The sequence below is a fragment of the Haemaphysalis longicornis genome, unplaced genomic scaffold (genome assembly GCF_048455015.1).
Source record: "Haemaphysalis longicornis isolate Haplotype H1 unplaced genomic scaffold, Haemaphysalis longicornis Haplotype H1 scaffold_5, whole genome shotgun sequence".
NCBI classification, from domain to species: Eukaryota; Metazoa; Arthropoda; class Arachnida; order Ixodida; family Ixodidae; genus Haemaphysalis; species Haemaphysalis longicornis.
The window spans coordinates 3,967,887-3,986,111 of NW_027526385.1; the positions used below are offsets into that span (position 1 = coordinate 3,967,887).

Genomic DNA, 18,225 nt, shown 5'->3' on the forward strand with positions numbered 1-18,225 from the left:
TTCTTTGCTCAACGACTGTGCATACTCCGCCGCCTGTTGACTGAGAAGAGATATCCTCCTACGGAGCTTCCGATTGTGGCGCTGGCGTTTCCATCTACGGGCAAGGCTATGGCGTGCTTCCCAAAGGTGAAGCAACCTCGCATCCACACAAGGGGTCTGGTAAGTCGTGGTTACAGCTCGCGTATGAGAGTGAACTGTCTGAAGAATGTCGTCTATCCATGCAGTGTAGGACTGATCGGGATTTGGCGAATGGCTGCAACGCTCTTCATATAACGCTTCACGTGAAGCCCATTGGTGTTACCCTGCCAAGTGCAATTAGGGTGTCACCCTGTCATACCGTGATGAAATCTACCGCGTATTAATTAAAACGCATAATGTACGGCAGGCGACGAAAGTCTGTAAACATACCTATGGTGCAGTCCAGTTTTTCACCAGTTTATGTTATTAGGTAGAGAATTCTTGCCCTTTAAAATTAACCTCCAAGGCTGCTATCTTGTCCCGCTGTCTGATGTGGCAGTATTCATTTCTGTTGCAGCAGCAGCGTAAGTACGACTTTGTTGCCTAGATTATTATCCTTGTGCGACACGTTCTGAGGCATGCCCGTTTCGTGTGCCCGTCCAAGCAGCTTCAGCTAAGAGAACATGCCTTCCATCGAGGCCACGTCGTACCTGCCTTTCGGGCTGGGACCGCGCATGTGCGTGGCAACGGTGCTCGCGCAGACAGAGATCGCGCTCATCATCGCCATGCTGCTGCGGACGTACCGGCTGGAGCTGCCGCCTGAAGAACTCGCCAGTGTGAGTCCCGAATTGGTGCACAGCTTACTAACTTACAGTATCACACACAAAATAAAAAAAGAGCTTGTTTTGCTTAGGAGGCCAAACATGTTAGGGTTCGGGGAGTCCCTTTTGCCTCAAGTACCTAACTGCAGGCCAGCTACACACCGCATTAGTGGCAGCTACTAACTCAGCTTAAGGCAACGCATCCATGACTACTTTTACCTATCGTGACGTCCGCTATCCCTGTTTTTGCATGCCAGTTCTCTATTCTTTATCAGCAGTTTTCTACCACTTGCGTGAGCGTAAAGCTGCCTAAAACATTACGAGTTTTAGCTGACCGTTTTTCACGGTCCGCTCCGCTCCGATAGCAAGCGGGAGTGGCATCGCGCATGCGTGGCGCGCCTGGCCGCGAACGGCATTGGCTCCCGTTTCGCTGAGCGGGCCGCCAGCACCGGAGCGGGCCATCGAAAACGGCCAGCTAAAACTCTCTATTATCACACAATTCGGATTGCCTGACTTGTAAAACTCTGGTTTAATTTGTGCTTCAAACGTAACTTCAGCCTTTGGAAAAGTTTTATTCCCTTGTATATTTTACGTTTTTTAGCAATTTATCTGATATCGATGAGTAATGGCGTCTTCTCTTTCTATTCAATGTCACCCTTTTTTGTCGTCATTTCAGCTTATTCCCCATGGGCGCTTATCATGTTGGGCTTCACTTAATAGGAAAACATCCACGGAGTCCGAGCGCTTGGTATTATATAGATTTCGCAAGTTCGCTGTACTACCAGAAATAACAAATTATATTAGAAGCAATAGCGACTCCCCTGCGTCGACATAAGCCAGCCGTAGGGGACGGCAAAAAAGGAGAAGTTGTACAATAAGGCAGGGGAGAAGAGGGGTAAACGTTTTCTAACGAAATCCTCCCATAATAACGCACAACACGTACCCGAACCATATTCATTTTCAAGGTAAGGTTCCTTGCAAATGGAGGGTGGGAATTTTTTTCATTGATTTCATGCAAAATGAGGGCAGGAATTTTTTTATTGATTTCAAACCTTGTCAATAACTATACCGCACATACTTGGACTGCGTGTTATGTGTGACGACCGAGTAGTGCAAAGACAGCTTTGAAGAATTGTTGGCCTAGCAACCATAATATGGTGCATTCACGCTAACTTCAGATTGTTTCCTTTCCCCTCTTCCCATGCACGTCCCTCTCTTCGCAGGACGAGGGTGTGTATACAGCAACGGCGCTCCTAGGACTGCCCAGAGATGGCCTGAGAATAAAGCTGACCAGACTCTGATTTTCTCAGTGCGAAAATTGCCTTCTGGCTGTGTTTAAAGGTTTTTCTTGTTGCATAATTCTACCCGCTGCCACAAAAGCAAACCTACACACGCACGCGCTCACACAAAGGGAACCCAAAAGGCAGTTGAACTAGGAATGCAAAAACGGAACTGCTAACCAAGTAACCACTGCAGTGTATAGTATTGAAAGATGGGCGATTACACCGTGCGCAGAAAAAAAATGGCCTAGGCTCAGGTCAACACGCAAAGCCAAGAGGACATTGCCACGAAAACGCTCCTTTTTGTGAATGCATGTCTACATAGTACTCACGGCTAATAAGCGTCGTTGGTGAGCGGTAATGTGCTAAATATGATTGGCCACTAGTTTTGGCGACTAGTTTTTATGTATACTCAAAAATACATACACTGTAAACGGGAGCTGCTTGTTAGCAAATCATTTAATGAATCTGTGGTTATTCAGGAAACAACAAAAGTGTGCTAGGAACACAAACAGAACACCGTGTTACAACCATGATACAATAAAAATTGTGCAATACCTTCCTACCTTCACGTGAAACGAATGAAAAAGAAAAAGTGCTCCCAGCCCCGACAAATGTTAGGGCTAACAACAAAAATTCCGCACTGCCTCGGGTGAAGTTACGAGGCTGTTTTGCGGACCCTGTATGAACTCTGAGCGGTTTGAATCAGAGTTTTTCCAGTCGCACCGTGACTCCCTCACTCGGAAAACCTAGGAGCGACGAAGCGGCATACTTTGGAGGTTCCTGGAAAAGGAAACAAGCAAGCATTTCAGTGACGGTGACAGACGGACGGACGGATGGACGGACAGGACGGACGGGCCGACAAGCAGGCAGGCAGGCATGCAGGCAGGCAGGCATGCAGGCAGGCAGACAGATGGGCGGACGGACGGACGGACGGACGGACGGACAGACAGACAGACACAGACAGACAGACACGATTGCAGGCTAATCACATTGTGTAGCTGCAGTGTTTGATCTCAATCGAAGTTGGAAAATGCGTTAAATAACTGTTTACATTTTTTAAAGTACATTGTAATTTGCTAGAAATATTAAAAAAAAATTGACTTGAAACGGTAACGCACCAAACTAAAACAAGCGAACACGTTTGCACTGAACAATTATGCGGGAAATATGAAAGCTTTATTACGCGTGAGGTAGCTGTTAGCTGCAGTGAACGAGTAATGAAACCGTAACGGACAGCATGTCTCCTTTCGTACTGCTGCTTGTATGGAGCAGTATGAGCACCCTTTCGAAAATTATTTGTGAACACTGGATATTTCCTACATCCGCTTACTGATTAAACCGACGTAAATGATTCTGTTGCCCGGTGGTCAAAAGGGGTGTCACAGTGGATGAGGGGTTGAAGGTGTCTACAGGCTCTTGTCTTTTGCCTGATATCAAATCTCAGATTCGAATGGAGCTTTCACGCTGTGGAGCTACATTTGTGTCATGGGGCACCCTGTGCGGAATGGTTGCGGACTAATGTAGACGATCTAAGCGTGTTTAATGTGCGGAAAACCGTCGTACTCGCAGCCGTTTTTTTCCTTCAAAAAGAGAGAAAAAGAAACAGAATTTGCGAATCCCGCAAACCCACCTAGAAGTGCTGCATCCAATATTCTGGAGGAAATTATGCAAACGAGAAAGGGAAACTCACACAGTGGCGTCACAACCCTTGTGTATACGTTATCCTAACTTTGAACGCGAACATCGATCGCACAGGTCACGAGGCTGTAGATGTGCCCACTTACGTGCCGGTACTTGGGGCTGGGCAGCAGCCTGTACCTGGTCACCAGCATGGCCAGAGCTAGCGTCAGCTCCATCTGCGCCAGCGCGGAAGCGATGCACTTGCGTGGTCCGAAGCCATACGGGAAGTAGGACATGGGCCGGATGCTGTCCTGGTTGGCCTTGCTGAAGCTGCGTCACGGCGGTGAAAGAGAGAGAGCATGAAAAAAAAAGCGCATGGACCATTTGACATGCTTCTATTGTGGCTGAAACGTCATTAGCATTATGGGCAATCCAGCCTTACTTTAGACGCATGGATCATACTCGCTGACTTCAAAGATATTTAAAGTTTAAAGGAAACGGTTCTCGAATGAAGCATTCATTTTTCCCCCGCCAGTGCCGGTTTGCGCTCTGCATCCGTAGCTCTCATTTTACCGTCTCTGTCCAACTCCACGTCTTCTGAAAGAACCTGTGGACGAGACGTACACCTTGTCATTGCGCCCTTTCAGCAGTTAGCCGCCTGTCTAACTTTTACCATTTTACTCTGACGTCCAGCCACACCCACTATGTAATTTACCGTTACTGCAAACTGTTTTATTAAATCGAGAACTTCGTAAAATCGGGACTGTTGTTTTACAAGCAGTTGATTGCATAAATTCGATGTCTAAGTGAAGGCGCATTCCAGCGCCTGCCGTGGCTTCGTAATGGCGGCGGCCACGACTCTCGCCTGCCGATAATTGAGCAATGCGCTATACGTTCCCAGTGAAAACAATATCAATGACACTCTGGAGGTTCTGACGGAATTAATTTATTTCCTGGCAAAACAGCCTGTGATTTTCGCCTCTGTGCGTTTCGGACGTTCTCTCGGACAGCGAGCCACCGCATCGGTTCCGTCATTCTCGGCGAGTTTAACCCAGTTAATTTTCCTCTACACCAGCCCAAGGTTGTTTCGTGCTCCAGGAACATATCCGGAATGCCCTGAACAATTTTAGTGAGCTTTCGACCATCTTTTTTTACGACAGTAATCCCGTTGGCATAAATACTATGGTACAAGTATACGTTAACTCCCGTTTCGCGAAGAAACCATCTGATGGACTTTTATGCCCGCACTCAACTCAGGCGCGTCCGCTAAGCCTACTACAGCTCGCCTCCAGCGGCGCGCCCTTCGACCGACTACCGGCCAGCCACTTGCTTCCTCCGACATGGCTCCCAAATACGTTCAAGACAAAGACGGCTGGAACCACCCTGTCCTTCGACACTCTGCGAGCCCCGCCCCTCAGTTGCAAACCACTCTTGTCTTACACCCTGGTGACTATCTCAACCTCTCCAAGAACGACCCATGCACCCTCCATGCAGTGCTCCGGAACAAGGCGTCCCTTACTCCCGCTGAAGCTGCCAAGTGCATGGTTCGTGTCAACAATGTCAAAAACCTTGCGTTTCTGCTCTGCTTAGACTCTGACATCAGCAAACAACTTCAGCAAATATCCAGCATTGACCTCGAAGACCGTCCTTGTCACGTCACCATTTACCCCACCACTCCTTCGAACACCTGTAAAAGCGTTGTGCACGACATTCCAGCGGGCACAAGCCCCGGCCATCTCATGCGCCACATGTCGACGCTTCTTCAAGGAACCAAGATCTTGGCTGCACGAATGATGGGCCGCACGGCCACGGCCATAATCACCTTCGAAGGTACACACATCCCCCGTGAGATCTGCTAAGCCGGTGGCATCTTTCGCTGCCGCCCTCATCGTCTAAAGCCCAATACTGCCACCGTTGCCAGCAAATTAGCCATCGTGCTGACGTCTGCACTTACAAACCCCGCTGTCCGACCTGCGGCCAAGTACTGCCCGAAGACGCTAGCCACACCTGCTCAGCAGATCCGGTCTGCCTCCGCTGCGGTGGTCCCCATCGCGCTGACGACGCCACATTTCTGACAGGAAAACCGCGGATGCAGCCGTTCGCCAGACAGCGTACAACAAACGTGTCGCTCAGCGCGCAGCTGCAGTGGCAGCTGATTCAGCAGCCACTACCTATACCGCGCAAGTGACGCAGCCGCAGTCGCACCCGGTTCACCATGCCCTCTCGCCGCTCCGCTAGCTCGTCTGCACGTCTTCCTGCAAACCCTTCGAACGACGGCCCTGTGGCCCACCACAGCCGTAATCAAGCTGCCCAGGTAAGCCAGCTACTCTCCCACACACCTGAACACGCTCGAAAATCTCCTGCACTGACCTACAGAGATATCCTCCACAAACAACTTCCTGCCCCACAAGCCACCGAGCCTCGTCCCCCTCCCCCACTCAACGTAGACATGACCAGAGTCCTTCAATAATTTCTGACATGACCAATGCTCCCCTGTCCCCACAGTCTCCTCCTCTCCCTCCGCCTAACGCTTCCCTCCCCCCGGCTTCGACTCCGGCAACCAAACGCAGCCGCTCTTCGGAGGGCTCACCGTCCGCCCCAGTGACCCTTCCACCAGACGACCTCTACGCCTCTCTCTTCCATCGTATTGAAGAATACGCCCAGAAGTTTGATACGGCAATATGACTCACGGAAGTTGACTCACCAACTTTCCCTCAAACACGAGCAGCAAGCCCTTTTCCAGCAGAAACATCAAGAATACACTGACCACGTCGCCCACTTTTCCACTCAGCTCAATGTGCGCTTTGAAGAGCAGAGTAAACACTTTCAATCTCTCTTCTCCGGCTTTATCACTCAACTCCAGTCCACTTATCCCCTCCCTCCAGCACTGTCACCTCTCGCGGAATAAGCATAGCAGATCACGTACTCATAATTCAATGGAACTGTCATGGTTTCAAGAACAAGCGTAATGCCTTCCTCATTTGGCTTCAGTCATAACCTCAGCTACCAGACATCCTCCTCGTCCAAGAGACAGGACTAAATCCTACGCTACCTGGGTATGTCACGTTTCAGCAAAGTCCCTGCCTTGCCACGCTGGTCCACTCCACCCTCACGGCTACTCTTGAACATGACCCCGCCAATAACCTCACTGTTTCAATTCCTCTTAAGCGCGGCCCTCTGCTCTTTACCAACGTTTACAGTCCCCCGCGCAATACTCTACCCGCGCATGAAGAACTGTTCCATCCTTGTCGAACCAAAACCCGTCTTCAGCATATCCTGGCCGGCGACTTCAACGCCCGACATCCTGCCTGGGGCTATATCAGGGAATGCAGGAAGTCCGCCAGGTGCATTGAGCTGTACAAGAAGCTGGGTACACACTACATAATGACGTACAAGAATACACACGTATGGGCAACTCCGTGGAACGCAATACCAACCCCGACCTCACTTTCACTACTCGAGCTCTCCTTCTACGGTGGAAACAGACTCAAGAATATATGAGCAGTGACCATGCCATCTTATGCCTCACGGTCTCCGCATCTCCAAAACGAATCAAGTGGAAATCTGTCGCATCACCGATTGGCATAAATATCGACAACAGCGCTGCAACCCCCCTTTCACAGACGTACCTACCTGGACACAGCAACTTATGCATGCTCTTGATAAGAATACCAAGGTTCTTGCCACGAACGAGGCCACTCCTCACATAGATGCACACCTGTCACACCTGCCCGCGCTTCTCTCATGAAGGGTGGAATCGGTGCAAAACAAACCGTAGACTCCGCGCCCGAATCAATCGACTTAACGAGCACATTCAGGAATACTCTAACGACCTCCGCAGGGAACACTGGAATACCATGTGTGATGAACTTCAGAACACCCTGAGCACTACCAAGACGTGGCGTATACTCAAAGCTTTAATAAATCCCGACTCCACAAAGATTATGACCACCCAGAAGATCAATCGCCTCTCCACTCAACATAAAGGCCCAGCCACTCTGATGGACACCATCAAGAAACTTTATATCACTTCTTTGTGTCAACCTCGGTATTCTGAATATAATGGCTCTCCAAACCCCGAACTTGATGAGGAATTCATTTTGGCTGAGCTTCGCATCGCCCTCTGTATGTGTAGAGGCAGCAAATCTCCTGGTCCCGACTCTGTACCTATGACCCTATTTCAGAATATGTCATATGTTGACCAACACCATCTCTTACATGCCATCAACCGCGTTTGGACAGGACAAATACCACTCTGCAACTTATGGAAGAAGGGCCACATGATCTTCACCCCGAAGCCCGGCAAACCTCTAGATCTCCCTAACATCCGTCCAATAACACTGACCTCTCACGTTGACAAAGTTATGGAGCATATGACCCTAAATCGCCTTCAGCAACATCTAGAGGATACCCAAGCACTCCTTCACTCTATGATAGGATATCGCTCACAGCTATCTACTCAAGACACACTGCTTCGCATATACGAGGACATCCTTCAGTCTCCCTGCTCAGCCCAGCTAAAAACCATCCTTGCTATAGACATAATGTAGGCATTTGACTATGTGGATCACGACGCTATGCTCTCAGAACTAGCAGATACAAATTTCGGCTCGAACATGCACAGTTACGTCCGGGACTTTCTTCAATCTTGTACCCTGACCATACAAATTGGCGACCACAAGCTTGACGGGGTACCTAGCACCCTCAGAGAGGCATTTATTCAGGGCGTGGTCCTCTCTCCTACATTATTTAACCTCGTCAAGCGCCGTATCCACCGTTCTCTACAATCCTTCCCCGAAATTCAGGACTCTCTGTATGCCGACGACATTACTATCTGGATCAATCGCGGCAGTCTGGGATTCATTCAAGACACCCTTCAAGACGCCCTAAGAGCTGTTGATCAAGCAGCTCACACTATCGGTCTAGCTTGCTCGGCTGAGAAAACTTCCTTGCTGCTTGTGCACTCCCGTAATTGGAAATTACCTCAAGTTGTTCTTCATCATCATGACAACACCATCTACCCACAAAAAAACTTTGAAAGTTCTTGGCCTTCACATGCAATCTGATGGAGCAGGAGGTTTGGCCGTGCAGCACATTCTCCGTCAGGCCGAACCCATCCTTAACATGATGCGCCGTGTCACTACACGCTTCAGGGGACTCAAAGAACAGGACCTTCTTCAACTCCGCGATGCTCTTATCCTCTCCCGCATTCGCTATCAAGCGCCGTCCGTCGTCCTAACGCGCACATTGGAAGGGAAGCTTGACGATCTAATCCGCAAAGCGACAAAAATATCTCCGGAGTTCAACAAAGGCAGAATAGCGAGAGCCAAAGCGCTAACAGACATACATGCCAGCGACACCAAGGCCAGATACGTGAACGCGGCAGAGTATGCCGGCCGCAACGGTTTCACTGTCGCCGTGGTCGACGCCGACGGAAACACCCGCACGGCAGCCAGCACGTTGTGCACTCAATCCGAAGAGGCCGAGGAGATGGCAATCGCTCTGGCCATCGCATACCGGGATTGCCAGACCGTGCTGAGTGACTCCAGGCAGGCTGTAAGGAACTTTTCCAAGGGCAGAATCGCACCGACGGCGGTCCGCGTACAAGAAGTGAATAGAAACAAGCAGGTACGCATCAAGTGGTTCCCGGCGAGGCGTCGGAAAGAAACGCAAACCGCAACGAAACGGCACACGCTAAGGCGCGAGCACTAACCGACCGCGCCCACGGCGACCGTGCGCTATGGTTAAGTACACGAGACAGGATGACAAACTATAACGAGATAACCAAGGCCTTCCGTCTGACCCGCAGACTTCTCCCGCCACCTTGCACGGGGATAAGCAGGTCGCAGGCCGTTGTATTCAGGCAACTACAGATAGGCACGCTGCCGAGCCCGGCTCTGCTCCACAGAATGTGTCCTGAGTCACACCCGATCGACAAGTGCAAGACATGCCGCAGAGAGACGGCCACCTTTGCACACATGTTGTGGGATTGTATCAAGAATCCAAACGGGGCTAAATAAGGACGCATACCGCCGCGACTAGAGGCCGCGACGATGAGCAACAACCAAGAAGAACAACTATAAGCCGTCCAGCAGTCCGTCGAGGCACTGGCCAGGCAGGAACCCGGGGAGCCGACAACGGCTAGCGGGGATCCACGCCACACGCCCACCACGAGGACGACGTAGGCCCAGTCTACGCGCGAAGGCGCGCATTGCAGGCATCAATAAAGTTTTTCCAATCCAATCCAATCTGGGTCTTCATATTATCACTAGCACCACCCGACTTGCGGAACTTGGTGTTCTCCCTACGGTTACTGATATAATTGACATCCATCGCAGCCACCAACGTCAACGCCTCTCCGAAACTGCAACCGGTCTTCATATCTTACGCACGTTAGGATACCCGTACCGTCCTCTCAGACCTCAAACAACTCCTCTGGACAGCAAAATACTCAACCATATTACCGTAGCACCTATTCCCCGCCACATGGACAAGGAACGCAATCCCAAACGCCGTCTTATTCGTGCCGCAAACTACGCCAAGAAAGTAAACCGTGATACTGACAGCCGCCACGTATCCACAGATGCGGCATTTGAAGATAACTTCGGTGCGGTCGCCTTCATCACTTCAGGGGGTACTCACTACTCCATCACTCGACGGTGCACCTCCCCAGAAGAAGCCGAACTTCTCGCTATCGCTTTAGCCGCTGCTGACAACACATCCCCCGTCCACACGACCAATATCTACACCGATTCAAATTCAGCATGCTACCACCTGGCTGAGGGTCTTGCCTTCCCCTCCTCACTGTCCCTCTTAAAGAACGTTAAAGGGCCTTTTCCCGTGCACTGGGTCCCTGGTCACGCAGGCGTTGCAGGGAACGAACGCGCTCATCAGCTTGCCCACGAAGCTCTCCTCCGGGCCCCTGTCGACGCTCGCGACACAAATCCTTGTCCTCCCCCTCCGCTCCCTACCTTAGCAGACATTCTAAGTGCCGCACGTTCCCTCCCCTCCATTCCGGGCTTACCCGTCGCGAGCAAGTAGTCATTCGGCAGGCGCAAACATACACACTTCACACACCCACTCAGCTCCATCTGTTCCAACGCACGCTAGACACCCCTGTCCCACTCTGTCCCCATTGCCTCATTCCCCCTACCCAGGACCACATTCTGTGGGAGTGCCCCTACAACCCTACCCAACCACACAATTACACCGGAGAGTGGCTGGCTGTTGCGGCGAGTCTCCAACAGCAACGGGAACTGGCGGCCCACATCATCAGGGCCCTCAGCCGCTGTCTGGACCGAGGCGGCTGATTCGCCCCACCATCCCATGAATAATAAAGTTTCCATCCATCCGTCCGTCCGTCCGTCCGTCCGTCCGTCTGTCTGTCTGTCTGTCTGTCTGTCTATCTATCTATCTACCTATCTATCTATCTATCTATCTATCTATCTATCTATCTATCTATCTATCTATCTATCTATCTATCTATCTATCTATCTATCTATCTATCTATCTATCTATCTATCTATCTATCTATCTATCTATCTATCTATCTATCTATCTATCTATCTATCTATCTATCTATCTATCTATCTATCTATCGATCCATCCATCTATCTATCTATCTATCTATCTATCTATCTATCTATCTATCTATCTATCTATCTATCTATCTATCTATCTATCTATCTATCTATCTATCTATCTATCTATCTATCTGTCTGTCTGTCTGTCTGTCTGTCTGTCTGTCTGTCTGTCTGTCTGTCTGTTTGTCTGTCTGTCTGTCTGTGCGCTTCGTTAGCATTGGGCGGACCCTTGTAGTACGCAAGCACGTTCAACACGTCCTCTGTTCCTTAGCAAGCCCCAGCAGAGCGCCTGGGGAAGTCAGTAGCGTCCATCACCTGGCCTGCTGCGAGCACAGGAGCTTCAGCAGTTTCTGCTTCATCAGCGCCCTCTGACACCTCCTGTATGCCGGAAACTAACCGTGCGATATCTGGGCCTGCTCAGTTTCCCTCGTAGAGCTACGAAACAACTAAACAAGATGCCTCGTTTTTTTCCCTCACGTGACGCAATAATCTTCATGAAAATCTGACGAAACGCATTGCAGTTGCTTCTTTTAAATGTGTCTTGTTTCTACAAATACTTAATTAAATGGGGAATGGCACCGAATCTATTTCGTTAGTTCGAGTTGACAAAAGCATCGAGCCGTATAGGCACCTGCGGGGGAATCCAAATTTGTTCGATATAGTTTGGGTAATTCGCAAGATCGGGTTTTGTTAGATCGAGTTTTGACCGTAGCCCTGTCAGCGGGTATATAAACATTGCTGGCAATTTTAGTTTATCCTCAAAGCACGCTACACAACCGACCCCTTTAAAGGTCTGCCTAATTTCTATACACAGGTGATTTCGTAGGCAGACATTTTTGGAGGTGGGGGCAACATAAGCTGTCCCAACGAAAAGATCGAGGCCCTAGCGCACTTTTTTAACAGCATTTTCGTATGCGGCGAAGGTGCGACACATCCAATGTTACAGAAGAACAGACATATTTGCTTGCTGATTTCACACTGGAAAGTCCCGCATTTAAAAGAAACGCGTCTGCCAACCGTTCAGGGTCAAACTTTTTCGGTTCCGGCCACAGCTCCAGGTCGTAGTGGAAGTCGAGGGTCGGTACGGACACGTTCACGCCCTTGAGGATGCGCACTCCGTTGTGTTCGTAGTCTTCGTCGCATATCCTGCGAACTGAGCTGCAAGAACATCACAGTAGCACTTGTAGCTTCTTTACGCTAAAAAAATGACAAAAGGTTACAAATTGAAGCTATTTCATCGAAGCGGACATGATCCGTCGTGTTGGTGGTTAGCACAATGAATGCAGGATGTTTCTGCCTACTTCTACAGTACTTCTCTGCAAAATATCGACAAGGAAAAGAGCTATGAACCCCTCCATCCAACGACGACGATGGTTGTACGCGAAGTTTTTTCGTGAAGGATTCCTTGGCTGTGTCTGAGTATGGACTCTGACTCGTTGACCTTCGAGTTTGACAACCACGATGTCTGGACTTTTTATCGCAGCGGCTTTGATCTTGACTCTTCGCCATTTGATTTCGCACCAAGAAAGCTTCGCGTTCAACCGTCGTCGTCGTTAGACGGAGGGGTGCATGATTTTTCTTTCGAATTTCGCGCGTCCATGCACCCCTCTTCAAATCCAAACTGCTTCGACCGTTCCGGAACGATGCAGCTGGATAGACGTCGGCTTCACACTGCGAGGGAACCAGGCTCGATTCCGACCACGGGAAGCGTTTTTTTCTTCACTTCGCCCAGGATTGATCATCGTCATCATCATCGTCAGAGAAAGTTGGCTTTCCTTCAGTGCGTTTTGTGTGGACTACAGACGACAACAGTGAAAGGCTAAAAGCATCGTTTTAAGAGATCACCCTTCTGCCCGTCTAAAGTAGAAGCGGTCCTTATCGACTTCTAAAACCATTTTAGAGAAGTGAATTCCGGTGACAGGTTTGCAAAAAGCAGGGGTAAGTGAGGAAAACAGAAAGGCGAATCACCCTGGCAGTGCAGGGTAGAGTCTCACGACTTCGGACAAGACTTGTCGCAGGTACGTCAGCGTTCCGATGTTGTCGTACGTCAGTGCCCCCTAGAAAAAAAATATAGCATAGTATTTCTGCACGTGTGCCTGCGTTCATCTAAAGGTTGCTGTTCCACTTCCAAGAAATGCGAATTCCAATTGATTGATTGATTGTGGGGCTTAACGCGCCGACGCAACGCAGGCGATAGTGGAGGGCTCCGGATTAATTTTGACCACCTGGGGATCTTTATCGTGCGCCGAAATCTCGTACACACGGGCGTTTTTGCTTTTCGCCTCCATCAGAAAAGCGGCCGCCGCGGCCGGGAATCGAACCCGCGACCTCGTGCTCAGCAGCGCAACGCCTTAGCCACTGAGCCACCGCGGCGGGTTGCGAATTCCAATGCTTGGTGTTGAGTACGCCCAGCGTGAAATAAGAACGCTTAGTTACTTTATCGAAATTTTCTTTCATTAACATAATTTGATGCACTGGGGTTTTGTTGCAGTAAATTGTTTGACAGATAGCTAAGTAATGCATTCAAGATAAAAAAAATCCACATAACAACTGCAGTGAGCGCTAAGTGGCAAATAACAACAGGGAAAAAGAAACGCGCATCTAATTCATGCTCGGAACTTTGAAAAATAAAAGTCTGTGACCAGGTCCTAAGGATACCACGGTGTTGTCAAAAGTGTGTATGTATATAAGCTGTGTTCTTTCCAAAATAGTTGAGAGTGCAGCCCTGTCCTGTTCGTTTCTCGTTCTTGTGTTCCGTGTTTTCTTGCGCTAATATTTGATGGTGGAGGATATTGTAGACTTCTAAGAGCACATCATGGCGCAATAAACTCGAAACCACGTCCATGCCACGTCGCTCACCTCCTTTTCCACAAGGCCCAGCACCTCTGCTCGAACCCGGTCCTGCACTTCGGGGTGCTCTGAGAGGAGGTAGCAGCCGAATGCCAGTGGGGACGCGATGGCATCAACACTGAAATGAGGAAACGCGGGTAGCTTCACCTTGAATTTAAACGTAGAATACTTTTTCTCTCAATGCACGCACTTCCCATGTCGCGGTTTGGGCATGAGTCGCTGAATAAAGTCTCTCCATTGCTCTCTCACGAACTAAAGCAGGAAAAAAACTGTATGCCGGCGTGAATAGGCGCTGTTTCACGAAACGTTATTGTTAGCGGCAAACGTTGCTGCACAACACTACTGGTTTTGCTATGCAGGTGATTGATTGCAACACAGAGTATAACACAAACGGGAAAAATAAGAAAGGGAAGGGGAGAGAGAGGGGGGGGGCAGAAGGAGGAAAGGAGGGAGGGAGGGGGGAGAGAGAAAGAGATAACAAATGCAGGGTAACTCTGGGGCAGCGCGGGTGTATACACTCGGTGACCAAAAAAAGCGCAGTGTGAAAGTAGTACTGTTCATGTCCTGTGGCAAAATGGCGCATAAAAGAGGGCTTATGTCAGAATGACAGACTTCCCTGTGCGAATGCTTAACAGTGTTGATAACCTGTTCGTCAATACGTGGTGTCCATAGCCACTGGGCTCATGCACGTGCTTCGCGTTACCTACAATCAAGATTTTGGTAAAGAACTTCGTTTTCAGTCAAAGCAGTAGCAGCAAAGCAGCAGTCAAGGCCCCAGTAAGTTATCAGCATTGCGGTGATTCTTTACACATAATTTATAGGAGCGGTTAAAACTATGACTACACATAACCTTCGCACCTACATGCGAATAAGGTATGTGCAAAATGTTTCCCAGTTTATAGGTAAAACGCCTAGTTCTTCTGGCCTTGTCTAATAAAAATACCGGTTTCGCGCTTTTAATTTAGCATTTTACGTGCTGCCGTCATCACAAATAGCGTATCCGTGGTGCGTCTCTAATCAGAGCTGTTAAATTGTTTAATCAAAGCTTGTTTAAATTGCTTTTCAAAATCAAATTGCTTTTATATCAAAGCTTTTTAAATGGTGCTTCGAAAAAAAATAATGGTTATTTTGCTGACTTACCTCGCATTGATGAAAAGGCAAGTGTTAGATTCTGTTCGCAGAGTGGCTGGGCGAGCCATAAACACGTCGGAGAGCTTCCTCCCTAATGTAGAAAGGATTCAGGGAGGCTACTCAATAAATATCCAGCCAAGGTATGTCTGTGCACAAAAAAAGGGTCATCCAACATTCCTTTATATATCGCAATTGCGAGTTATGAACAGCTGCACCATTCCCCGGTCTCAGTCGAAAAAAGCTTTTAGTCCGCTGTAAAACTCAAAACTTTTGTCGTGCAGCTGAATGCCTCCGTCACTCTATCACACAGGCTATGAAGTTTAACAGCGGAGCTGTTTAAGCTTGAGCTTGGTTCGGTGGTGCCAGAAAAAAAAATACGCAGAAAAAAGATACACGCGGTGACTTCTGGCGCAGAGTGAGAGCGCGAAAGCAACTTGCGTCAGCAAAGACCGGATAGCCTCCCGGCCTAGCCTCCCAGTAGGGCTCAACTATAGTCGGGCCCAGCTTCCAGCAGCGTCAAGAGCTCGCCTCGCAGCCGGGCTCAACTCTACTTGGGGAACGTGCGGCATAAAAGAAGGTCCGCTGGCGCAAGAAGGGAGATAGCGGGGCTCAATCGGCGGCCTGCCGTGCGCTCAAAATAAATAAATAAATAAATTGTTCCAGCTTACACTAGTGGTGCAAGGCTTGAGAAACAGCGGGGCTGGGGGCCGAGCCGGCTTCTTCACCCCTGGGATCCGCTGTCAGTGTTGGGGACCAACCGGAACGGCCCTGTGAAATCCGGCTAAACTTGGCCTCACCCCTCCACACTTAGCTTGGCTTAGCAACCCAAAACTTAACAAAAGTTAGCAAAGCGTAGCAAAATTTAGCAAAACCCAGCAAAACCGGAAGAGGCTAGGTCGAAACTCTCCGCTGTTTCTCCAGCCTTGCACCCCTACTGCAAGCTGCGCCATTTTGTAGCGTAAGCTACACTGACCGAGGTTGAGGAGTTTCGCGTGTGCAGTGAAGGGCCGTTCTGCGCAAGCGCGAGGGACATTGGATTGAACTGGCTTGGCTTGGCTTGGATTTGGATTGGATTAGATTAAAGTGGATTGTATTGAATTGTGCTGCGTCATAGCCGCGGCAGACGCACTGGCGCCGGCGCGTGCCCAGGTGTACGCCTTAATTGCGCAGTAGCCAAGTCTGACGCTGCACCGGAGCCGCTTGATAGCCGTTTCGCGTGGCTCTGAGCATGCCCGAGGAGCCGTGACTGGACTGGACTGGACTGGACTGGATTAGACTGAATTGGACTGGACTGGACTGGACTGGATAAGACTGGATTGGACTGGATTGCTGAACCTTAGCTCACACTACGTATATCCTGGCATAGCAGAGCTAAGCCACTACTAATTTAAAAAAATTTTTTTTTGCCGACCGCGCACGTCAATTTTGAAATCTTTATACCTCACGAGACTTAAAATTTAGCCAGAGTTCCATTTTATTTCCCAGATACATGCAACAGCAAGCGATGCTTAGAAAACCCTCGCGGGTTTCTCTATAAAATTTAATTAGAGTTGTACAAACGAAAGGCAGCGCGTATACAGCGTGCCGACTTTTGGGTGGCCTACAGAGGCTGTAGGTTATGAGTTTCGTGTGGAACTCCAATAGCATTCTTTACTTGTATAATCCAGGGATAGATAAAGCTGATAGAAAGACTTCGCTACCTTCAAGTACTTCTAACCCATTTAACACTACTATAAGGTGTGAAAATAGGGTCGCCAACAATTTACTAGCTGCCTGTGTTATCCACGATTTTTTCTTATATAATGTCTGAAACAACTTGGGCTTTTATGCTATCGTTTGGAAAAAAAAACATACCTTGCGGTTTTTGAGAAAGACATCACTTCAAAAAAACTTTGTTTTGTTGTTCAGTCATCGAGTCTATTGCATGGCAAACGTAGCTTTGAGAGGCGGCAGTGTTTTAAAGCTGCCTAGTCTCTGCTTTACTTGAATTTGTTTTTTGGTACGGCCTTTCGAAACCACAGAATTGAAAGATGCGTGAGCTACCACCGGCTACATCAGTGCTTCGAATAGTTGTTGGTGCCATCTGACCATTTAAAAACGGGGAACAATACAAGCTCATAAAAAAAGCAGACAGTAATAGATTCCCAGGGAAGAAAAGCAGGCGTTGATTTTAAAATCAGAATTCTTGTTCTAAAACACATGAAAAAGTAAAAGGGTAAAAGAGGCAGTCGTGGGCTTTGAAACTAGGAAATTTATATTGATTAGCATAGGCCGGATATTTAGGCATTATTTTAGGCCGGTCGTAGGCGCCAAAAATAGGCTATCAAAACGACGTTTCAGGTCTCCAACGTGGCAAATATAGGCACAACAAATTTTTGCATACATGCAAATTATTCCGAACGAAGACGTGAGCGACCTGTATCTACGACAGGAAAAAGATATGTTATGGCTTATGATGGCACAAAGGCGCCGAAAGTTGAACATAGCCGTTCAATTGGCCCATAAAACTGGAGATTCAGCAAGGGCACTGCTCATGTTCAATAGCGACTGTGCCTTTCTCAGCCACAGTAAAAAAAAAATAATACTTGACAGCTGTAATACTGATTAAAAAGGCTACTTTATGTCTATCTTATGCAATTTAAATACGACACAACAAAAACAAAAGAAATAATAAACGCAAGAGAGACGACAATTCTCTTACGAGGACTGTTAGGTACAGCTCTAGCAGTTTTCACGTGTACAATTATATTATCCATTTGTTCAGGGAAGACATCTCAACACTGCTAAATACACTACCACACATTTGAAGAGCGTTTTTCAAAGGTGTTCACCAGCCGAACAGATTTTTGACGGAAAAGCGTGCTTTAGAGCCCATCGGCTTGTTGATTTTAAGGCGCAAGGAAATGCAGGTGAGCAGTGATATTTCACAGTTGGCTCTTCAACCTATATAGCATTGATCTGCTAACATAGACGTGTTCG

The 18,225-nt window shown here is 48.6% G+C and overlaps 1 protein-coding gene across 1 annotated transcript in view; it reads right to left on the reverse strand.

Annotated features, from left to right (window-relative positions):
• Positions 1-2,500: 2,500 nt before the first annotated feature.
• The window catches only part of LOC144137824 (cytochrome P450 3A13-like), a 36,651-nt gene continuing 20,926 nt past the window's right edge, over positions 2,501-18,225 (reverse strand). The window contains exons 9-14 of the mRNA XM_077669830.1: positions 15,256-15,333; positions 14,125-14,233; positions 13,234-13,322; positions 12,283-12,423; positions 3,847-4,012; positions 2,501-2,842 (exon numbers count right to left, since the gene is read on the reverse strand). Of these exons, the coding sequence (XP_077525956.1) occupies positions 2,765-2,842; positions 3,847-4,012; positions 12,283-12,423; positions 13,234-13,322; positions 14,125-14,233; positions 15,256-15,333 (661 nt within the window). The 3' untranslated portion in view covers positions 2,501-2,764. The remainder of the gene's footprint in view (positions 2,843-3,846; positions 4,013-12,282; positions 12,424-13,233; positions 13,323-14,124; positions 14,234-15,255; positions 15,334-18,225) is intronic.